At 33.6% G+C, this 10,464-nt stretch overlaps 1 protein-coding gene across 1 annotated transcript; it reads right to left on the reverse strand.

Annotated features, from left to right (window-relative positions):
• Positions 1-373: 373 nt before the first annotated feature.
• On the reverse strand, positions 374-4,857 carry LOC101267045 (protein CYSTEINE-RICH TRANSMEMBRANE MODULE 11). The gene is made up of 3 exons (XM_004228393.5): positions 4,504-4,857; positions 4,108-4,342; positions 374-711 (listed from the first exon to the last, which is right to left on the reverse strand). Exons 1-3 carry the CDS (start codon positions 4,553-4,555, stop codon positions 663-665), a joined length of 336 nt encoding a protein of 111 aa, XP_004228441.1. The 5' UTR covers positions 4,556-4,857; the 3' UTR covers positions 374-662.
• Positions 4,858-10,464: the final 5,607 nt, after the last annotated feature.

The following is a 10,464-nucleotide window of genomic DNA, read 5'->3' on the forward strand; positions in this document are numbered from 1 at the left end:
CTAAGTCAACAAAGAAGCCACCCCTGCCCACATTACATAGCATCACTACTCAATAATAATTAACTAACTTAAAATTAAAAAATCATATAAATAAAATTTCAATTAAAGAAAACTTAATTTTACTATAAAATTTTCTAATGTAAGGTGCCAACATAAATTGAAACACAACTTTTATAAGCCTATTTTAAGGTTCATCCCCATTGTAACACCAATAGTGGTAGGGTATGTATTGCACCTTTTCACCAAGGAAGGAATGATATTGGACCAAAAAAGTTTAGGACAAAACTATTGCGATCGCGGAGTGTAATATTACACAGGTATATTTGACTCTTTTCCCTTTAATAACAATATATTAGCTCTAAGTGAGAAAAACTTATATGATCTGTAAATACAAGCTACATTACCATTCACAAACAAACATGATAGTAACAGAAATATTACATCTTACGAAATCCAGAAGTTGTGTAAATAATATTTCTAGCACAAACGCATCCTTCATAATTCAATTACCACAACACAAAATAGCTAACAAGACAAATGTTTTGACAGTTTAAGTTCTTCACACATACGTAATTCTCGCAGAGAGGAGTCTGATGATATCTTCAAGATTATGCCCACAAGTCGTAGCAATTTGACGAACCAACAAGATGGCGTCCAGAGGACTAGAGGCAGCACTCCTCCAAAAGACAGCAACAACAAAGAGTAGCCAAACTGCAGAAAACATCAGTTTTAAGCAAACAGTATAAATAGATGAGATGAGAGGAATATACAGTCTTGTGTGTGTGTTCATCGTGATTTTCTTCGCATCTTTAATCAAGTAATGTATCACCTTATTACCCTCATAGTTTTTCCCTCTATTTCGCATGTGATATGCTCGATATTTCTTAGCTAATCTGACCTATTTATCTTATCATTTTTCTTCTATGTTTCAGCTTGTAACTGTCCCTCTTCCTTCCTTTCAACCATCCCCCCAAGCAAGAATTTGAAAATGTTAAGAAACAGATGTATAATAACACGTAAGAGTATGGCATTAGCTTCCGTAAATTCACCAAACTTAATACTGCTTGCAAGGATTGCTCACTGGTTGAGATGTAATAAGTGGGAAAAAAAATGATTTCAGCAGTTAAAACACGAAAATGCACTTGCATAAGACCTCTTTGACTCTTTCTACCAAGGGCAACCTAAGAAACTCCTGTAATGCAATCTTTTGTCGGTTGAATTACTCTTAGTCCTTGGAATCTAGAGACACTCGTATCAATATAGAGTTGAAGAAATAGATCCGATAAAAACAATTCTGAACCTGAAGTTTGCAACAGAAAAAAGGAAAGCAGAAGCTCCTTGCAGGTTCGCAAAGACATTATGAGCAGCAAAAGAGAAATGCAGCTTTATGCAACAAGATGAAAAAAGTTTTAATGCAGACATGAAATAAGACAAGGACAGAAATAATAACCTCTTGTGGTTTCACAAAATAACAAGGGGAAAAACTCATTGGTGTTGTTAGCTACAAGATGAAACAAATGGCTAAATGATTCATGTTCAAACATCGAATTAACCTTCTTCATGTATATCCCAGGGCAAGTAAGAATCTCCAAGTATAGGCATTATAGTTAAAATCTGAGGAAGATGGTTCGCTAGGATGGCAGCAATGGTCATCTTAATTAGCTCCAGGGGTTTTGATTTAGTCTCAAGGAGCAGCACCGAACTGTTAGGCGCATCTCACGTGCTCAAACTTTACATTGGATGAATTTTCATGGAAGAAGATAAGAGGAAGAAAGGGCAATTACGGAGTTTCAAACCGTGCACTAGCTGGCACTTTGGAGATTCCTCGGTTATCAAAAATATAAAGATGTCTTAACAAAGAAAGAACCAAAAGACTGTTGATCATGTTGACATGCTAACCAAAAGTCTAGTGATACTACCAAACCGTGCACTAGCTGACAAGAAATGAGTTTTGTTAATAGGTTGGAGAATGTTTTCAACCAGACAAACTTGGCAAGAATCATGATGTGCAGCTTGCTATACCAAACGTGTAGCAATAACCAAATCTTGTTGATCCAATGAACTGATGGCAATCTGCTCGCCTGAACGGCTTCATTCAGGTAGCACTATTCCCTGTATTTACTGAGTTGTCGAATTCTTTTTCTATATAATAGTTGAAAAACATGAGTAAGAAACTTCACATAGGAAGAGATCCTTACTATCTCAAAATTACCGTCTAATTGGCATTACACAGAACTATCATAATGACGTTAGATGCAAGAAAACACATGCATAAATTATAAGGATATTCCAACAATTTTGACTCCAACTACGAGTGGGCTATAGAACTGTGTTTTTGTACATTACTAATACAGTTCGCCTGAAGCATTGTTTGCTCAGAACAGTTATATGTTGCAAAGAAAAAAGGCAGAATGTAAACAACACATGAGGAGATAAAATTTAGGATAATATATCAAGGCACGCAAGTAAACAAAACCTTTCTTCTCAAGCTCCTAACCAAAACCTCAACTAGGCGTGATCCATTCAGATCCCAGCATGATGCTGTCTAGAATCCTCTGCCGCAAAAAATAATCTAAGATAAATGAATACAAATACACCAAAAGAAAACAATGGTTCTTCTGTTGTTAATTGGTTTACCATAAAGGATCTTTTCAATGGGTCGATCAGCAATCTAGATTCCTCATGACTACTCTTCAAACACAAGTTCCCAAAAACTTAAAAATTTGAGTTGCCTCGAATGTGGTAGAATGTCTCTGACCAGGAAAAGTGGAAAGAATGCATCTCACTCACTTTTTGCAACTGGCCATTCCAAAGGTGCTTGATATTTTGGCACAAATCTTTTTTTTTCTTAAAAATATTAAAACCAAATCGTGATGTATAGGTTCCTAAAGTTTGCTCCTTGAACAACCATTCTGCAAGCACTATGTTCATTATTTGTTTACTTATCACATTCTTTTCTTATATGATGACTGAATAACATGATAAAACACTTCACATTAGAGAGAGATCCTTCTTCTCTGAACATCACTTAGATTCTATGATATCAGAAATAATTTACCATGATGACATGTTTTCACAGAACGCGTGCATAGTTTATACAGACACTCCTACAAGTCAAGTTATAGGGCAGAAGAATTAATGTATTGAATTCACCACCATTGTTCACCTAAGGCAACTTTTTACTTAAAATAGTCTCTGTGACTAAAGAATAGCAACATACAAATAACACATGCAGAATCAAATATTAGAGTAACAAAATTGGGCAATATTCAAGGATCCTAAGAACCATGCCCTAAGGAGTTCAGGTAGGCTGCATAGGTAATGCAACCCTCCAACTTCCTTCCTTCTATTTGGGCTCATAATCTCTCATTTAAGCTGAACTTTGTGGATACTGGTCATGATCGCCTTTGCCACAAAACAAAACTCGAGATCAACAAATCCAAATACGCTTAAGAGATAAACGGTTCTCGTGTTGTCATCCAGTTAGTTCTCAATCTATCTCACTTCATTCCATATTCAGCACTATATCCAGTTCCTGAAGATTATTCTCGGAAAAACAAGTTCAACATGACTTCAAAATGCACATACATCCAAACTTAACCTTAGCAATGATCATAAATGAAGCAATATCCTCACTTATTATCAACTCTAGCTTTGTCTTTTCGGTTACCTAGTGTGGGAGTTTAAAAAAGGTTGCATTTTGGCCTGTCAACAAACAGGATAGGCAGTCCACATTGATAGTGCCCTCCCCACCTTTCAACACACCTCATTTTCACCCCACCCCTCATAGCCCACATCCCAACCATCTTCACCTCTCATAGCATTTTAGTATTCGTCTAAATTATATACAAATGCTTTTAGGATAATATTTTTCGCTTGCTTGCGTACTGAACACAAGAAAATAAGTAAAAAAAAAACACTTATTTTCCTAGAAAACATTTTCCAATCATACTTACACTACAAATATCTCTACCCTTACATCATGAAATTAGCTAATTTAACACTAACTACCAGCCTAACCACAACCCTCTTCCTTCATCCGGACTTACAAACATACGATTTAACAAAAACTCAAAACAAATAGTTAGAAAAAACAAGATAACATACCATCCCCTTAGAAATGAAGAACATCCATCGTCATTACGATAATAGCCACCACCATCATGGTACATATGCTGAGGTGGTGGTGGTGGAGGATATTGATCATTAAAATACCCCTGATAACCCTGAGGTCCAGGAGGTGGTGGTGGAGGAGGATACCCTCCGTTATAAAACCCCGGTGGCGGTGGCATCCCCTGCCCTGGGTATCCTTGTGGTTGCGGTGGCGGTGGTGGTCCATACCCTAAAAAAAACAAAAATTGTCAATTCAATCCACAAATTAAGTTCAATCACACAACAATCAATCAATTAATCAATAATTGCATAGACTATTCACTTTCGATTCTTAAAAAATAAGAATTCGACACGGACTCATCGATTAGAAAATTGGAAAATATTTGGTACCTGGTGGAGGGTAGTCAGGGTAAGAACCTTCATGAACATGTTGATAACTCATTGTGATGGTGTGATTTGAGTGGGAAAAAAATGAATAAGAGGTACAGGTAGATGAGTTATTAAATAAAGGGGTGTTAAACTTAGGTGTTAAGGTACAGGGGCAGGTGTGAAGATGAAATGAAAGAAAATTAAATTTTAGAAAGAGGATATAATTATGATAGTCATTCACATGTTAGCAAACAGAGAATACTTTCCGTGCTCATCATGATCCATGGACCCGGTAATTTAAATCTACGCTAATTTTTTGATGAGAGAATCGTTATATCAATTTAAATTAATAGTAATAATTATATGAAAACTAACGCATTTAAAGATACGGAAGCGAGTTTAAATGACAATAAAAATATAGAATTTTCATAAGCTCTAAAGGTTTAAACAAATAACTAACTAAACTAATGCAGAAAAACAGCTCTTAGAATCTGAAAGACATTGTACCAAACTTTACTAACAACAAGTCTAAGAACAAGAGGTACAACTTTGAAACTAAATAATACCTTAAACAAAAGTTTGGGCCCGAAAGAGTCGACTTAAATAAGAAAGATTCATGGCAGCTTGAAAGAACTGGCTCACTTTTGAATTCGGTCACACTCAATAGTTACATAACTGAGATCTATCAATAGTCACCTGAAGATGCCCTGCATTCGACAAGAAAAAGCAAGTACAGTATCAGTACACAACCACAATTTACTGGTAGGATCACGCGACTATTCCAGTGCAAAAAAAGTAAGTCAATAAAACATAATAATAACATGCTTACACCGAATATATACATCATCATTATTTACGAACAACGGGGCATTTCAAAACTCTGAAATATCACAGGTATATCAAGTAGTTAGTCCTATCATGGAACTCAAACCTAAACAGTTAGCATACCGAAACGTGTTACTCAATTCAATGTTTATGTCAAAGCGTGGCAACAGATCCCAATAATTAGTTATGCCGGAACGTGGCCGATCCCAATAAGTTATTGCTTAACGTGGCAACCGATTCCAATTAATTATGCTGAAACGTGGCAACCAATCCATTCAACACACCACAATCACAAGTATATTCTCAAAATCATTCAATCAAGAATGATTCATGACATATAATTATTTGTTCATATTCATTTACATTTATTGTGATTAATAATGCAACATTCGCATACATACATGCATCATAATGAAGCAAGAACCAAAATATATCACAGAATAATAGAATCACAATCATCACCAACCTTGAATCCAAGCTTGAATTACCTAAGGCACTTGAATCTTCCCTTTTCGGATTCTTTCTGCTTGTTCTAGGTCTATAAAAAATTAATATACGCAAGGATCAACAGTCAAAAGTCTAACTATCCGGATTATAATAGACACAATAACCCTAGACCAAACCCTAGATCTCCAAGACCTTATTTCACACACGCCTTCAACCAACGACACTCAAAAAATACCATTCACGCCAAGATCAACTTCGGGAAATCTACTCACCCGAATTCAATTTCGTAAAGTCATACTTGCTTCTTAACGTCTCGTTATCTACTAATGTAATTAAATCATAATTAGGTCTCTCATTCGTTACCATATTTTCCTAGACCTTATTGACTCTGATTTCGTCCAAATCTGGATTAGGTATTGGGAAATTTCAAGTAACTACCAAAAAAGTTTTCTAGCTACAATTCTTTCTCCATTGGTTTTTCCCTAATGACGAAACTCAGGTTGTTACAGGGAGTTTAGTTTAATACTCCCTCTTGTCGCTAATTAATTATCCATTTTTTCTTTTCTAGTTATTCCTAATTATTTATTCATTTTGACAAATCAAGCAAAGACAAATGTTTTTATCTATCATACCCTCAATTAATTACTTTGGAAAAGGTATAACTTTTTGAAAACCTTAAGTCTTTTATTCATTCACTTCATAATTAATAAGGTAAAATGATAAACTCACTATATCCATCATTGTTTTCTTAATAGGTTACCCAATTCAAAAGTGTACAAGGAATTAGGGACAGAGGGAGTTATATTTGCGGGTCAAACCGTTTATATTTAATTGAGAATTTGTACGTATGATATTTATAGTAGTATATAGGTAAAATGCATAAGTGCCTCGCAACCTATTCCAAATATATCAGAGACACACTTATACTATACTAAGGTCCTATTATCTCCCTGAACTTATTTTATAAATAATTTTCTATCCCTTTTTGGCCTACGTAACACTATCTTTTGGGGCCCAGCACGTGTTGATTTTTCTTTCAAACAAATGTCAAATAGACCGAAAAAGGGTAGAAAATTATTTATAAAATAAGTCCAAGGGGGTAATAGGACTTTAGTATAGTATAAGTATGTCTCTGGTATTTTGAGTATAGGTTGATGGGGTACTTATACATTTTTTTCTTTTATATATTATAATAATCGATAATTCAAAATATTTAAAAGATATATGAAAAATTTATTATTATAAACAGACTTAAGTACATCTTGAAATCCAAAGTATGTGGCATAAATTAGCATACAAGAAGTATTATTTTTAGTAATTTTTTATTTATTTGTTTATATGAAATGTTTAAGATCATATAATGAAATAATATTATTTGGGGTCTATTTGGAAAGTCACATGGTAATTGAAATTGGTATAATTACTGGGATAATAATTACCAGCCTACTAAGTACACTGACCTATTTGGTTGTCACATGTCCTGTTTGGATGTCACAATGTAATTACACATATTCTGTTTAGATGCACAATTGCAATCATAAAATTATATTAAATTTTAATAATAAAATATTATTTAAAATTTATACTAGACAAATAAGAAACTTTATAATAACATTAAAATAAATATTTAAGGTATATGTTCTTTCTTGAAAATACATTAATTAATAAACATATAGTTTTTAACTAATAGTATGAAAAAAATAATTGACTTATATCTTTTTAAATTAATATATTTCACTTGAATTGATCATAACTGCCTTTTTGAATTTGGGATGTAGAGGCAGGGGCATCTCAAGAATATTAGTGGTCTAAAGCAAAAATCAAATGGGGCCTTAAACTTGAATTGTTACTAATTTGTATATAATTGATTTCTTCTAGTTTTCAATTGATGATATAATCATTCTTATTTAAATTATTTTTCATGAGATAAATAGTCCAAATATGTCAAATTTCTTCTAATATATTTCCTTCATTTTTCATGAAAAGTTAACTTTTTCTACAAATAGTATTCTGTTATAAAATCAAACTATAAGAATATAAGCATAAAGAGAAGAAGACAACAGAAGTAGATAGAAGAAGGGGAATTCTCTTCTTATTCAAGTGTATATCAAATGGAGAGTGATATCTCTATTTATAGTGTTGAGATATCACTCCCAAAAGTCATTTAACTAGTAGATACATAGTTATCTACAATGTTATCCAAAAGGGGGTTCATATCATCTAGGGAATACACATACATGAATTTAGTAGTTCATGAATAAATCAAATGATCATCTACTATTCAATGGATTTATAACACTCCCCCTTGGATGTCCATAGATAATGTGCCTCGTTAAAACCTTTCTAGAAAAAATCATGTGGAAAAAAAATCCTAGTGAAGGAAAAAGAGTACACATATCTTTTGATACACATTATTTGTTGTCTTATTAAAAACCTTGCCAGGAAAACCCAGTGGAAAAAGAAATTGGTCAAGGGAAAAAAAGTGCAACACATATTATACTCCCGCTGATTAAAACATCACTTAATTTCTTGTGATGATGCCTCTAATCTTTGTACATTGTGGTTGATATATTCTTTTTCAAAAAAAACCCACACATTTCCTGAATATGATTTGCAACCAGACGCACTTTCGACTTGCTTCATGGAGGGCTTTTATTTCTGCATAGCAACATTTACTTCATTAATCGCAGGATATTATTGTGTCTCCACATGCAAACACATAGAGTGCTTGAGATAGAACTTTATGCGGATCAGATAAATATTCTGCATCTGCGTAATCAATCAATTTTGTCTTGAATTCCTCAAAATAAAATAAACCCATAACTACGGTCCTTCAGGGATAATTCAATCATGTGCTCAACACCATTTCAATGTCCTTTTATCTGGGAGAAACTGAATCTTGCCAGTAAATTTACCGCAAAACAAATATCTGGTAATATTGTTAATAAGATGCACTAGTGCCCTGATTGCACCAAGATATGGAGTTTCATCACCAAGAAACTCTTCATCCTTCTTTTGAGATCAAACTGAATCATCATTTATTTCAAACGGTCTCATAATCATTGAGGTACTCAATGAATATGATTTATCCATATAAAACGCATCAAAACATATCTGTGTATGTGCACTGATAGACAAATATTTCATTGTCAAATTATCAATCAGTAGGTCAAGACAAAATTCTATCTTACAAAGACCTTTTCGTGAAATACAACGACAATTAGGGTCATTCTTTTGTACCCTTTTCCTCTTTGACTATTTCAATCCATATAAGGATTCTTGAAGCTTTATTGAAAAAGTTTCTTCCAAACTATTATATGCTTCAGACACCTTGTCTAGATAGACATTACAATTATTCACTACATGCATTCAAGTTTTTCATATGTTGCCAAATCAAAACAAACCTCATTGCATCCACCGAAAGAGAATAACATCTCCAATAATGTCAGCATCTTTGCGATAAACTTTTATGCCCCAGACACAAATCGTATTTGATATCTTACGGTTATACTATTGCATAATAAATTATTTATACTCCACTGACATTATACCTTGATTTATGGACTATTTATCCAAAACGTCACTTTTGTATGTGAAACAATATACTTGAATCATGCATTTACTTGGCCAACCTTTTATTTGTCCACACTATATGACAAATTTGAATTCAACATCCTCGTCACAATTTATATCATTGAGCGCTACCTCACATCAAAGATACCGACGACAGTTATTTGATATTGATTCCAATATGACATAACTTATCGAGATCTCTTCATTTTTCATCATTTTCCAGGTACCTTAACCTTTTCTGAGGTTTTATGAAGTGTTATGTCAATGTGCTATTTTATAGCATTTGCCTCGTTATCATGACCATATTGATCATTTGCTCCTTCCTTCTTCAAGGAATTTTATATTTGAAACCGATTGGTCTATTACGCTTCGATGTATCATAGACTCTGTCCTCCAAGGACTTCAGATTGGAGCATTTGCAGCTGAATTATATCATAGGGTCAGTGCATTCATCTGACAATTGATTAGCAACATTATGCAAATGAATTATCCCTTGAACTTTAAGTTCACATATATATTTAACGAGGATCTAGATAATTCATAATTAAGCTCACATATAATTTTCAGCTGTCAAAATCATCTCTCCCCCTAATGTTAGAAAATCTAACATTCATCCCAACCTTATTTGGAAATTCATCTTTGTGCGTGGTGGAGCAATAAAGATCATAGCCGCACATTTAACATTTTAGATGAAAATTTTATGGCTCCTGACCTTGAACCAATTTTAATGGGGAGACCTTGTTGGCTTGATGCATACATGTGTCGGTACATGTTAAGTAAATTTATCTCAAACCAAATTTTGTTTTGGGAGTTCTGTTCTCATAACCATGATTTAGCTATAATTGGAGACATACAATTTTCTCTAAATCAACCAGCATTATCAATATAATTTCATAATTTGAAATTGTGTTCTTAAATTAACAATTCGAGCAAACAACCTTACAAATACCAATTTGTAAGTTGACAATAAAACACATGTGATCATCGCATAGATGCATCTATCATATAGTTGCAGATGATCCACATGGAAGGTGAATGGGCCCATATTCACCTTTTTATATATTCCAAAAATTTTAGGGGATTACAATCTCAACCTTAGCTGGTACAATGAAAACAAGCAATACTAGAGAATTTTTG

Source organism: Solanum lycopersicum, chromosome 1, assembly GCF_036512215.1.
Source record: "Solanum lycopersicum chromosome 1, SLM_r2.1".
NCBI classification, from domain to species: domain Eukaryota; kingdom Viridiplantae; phylum Streptophyta; class Magnoliopsida; order Solanales; family Solanaceae; genus Solanum; species Solanum lycopersicum.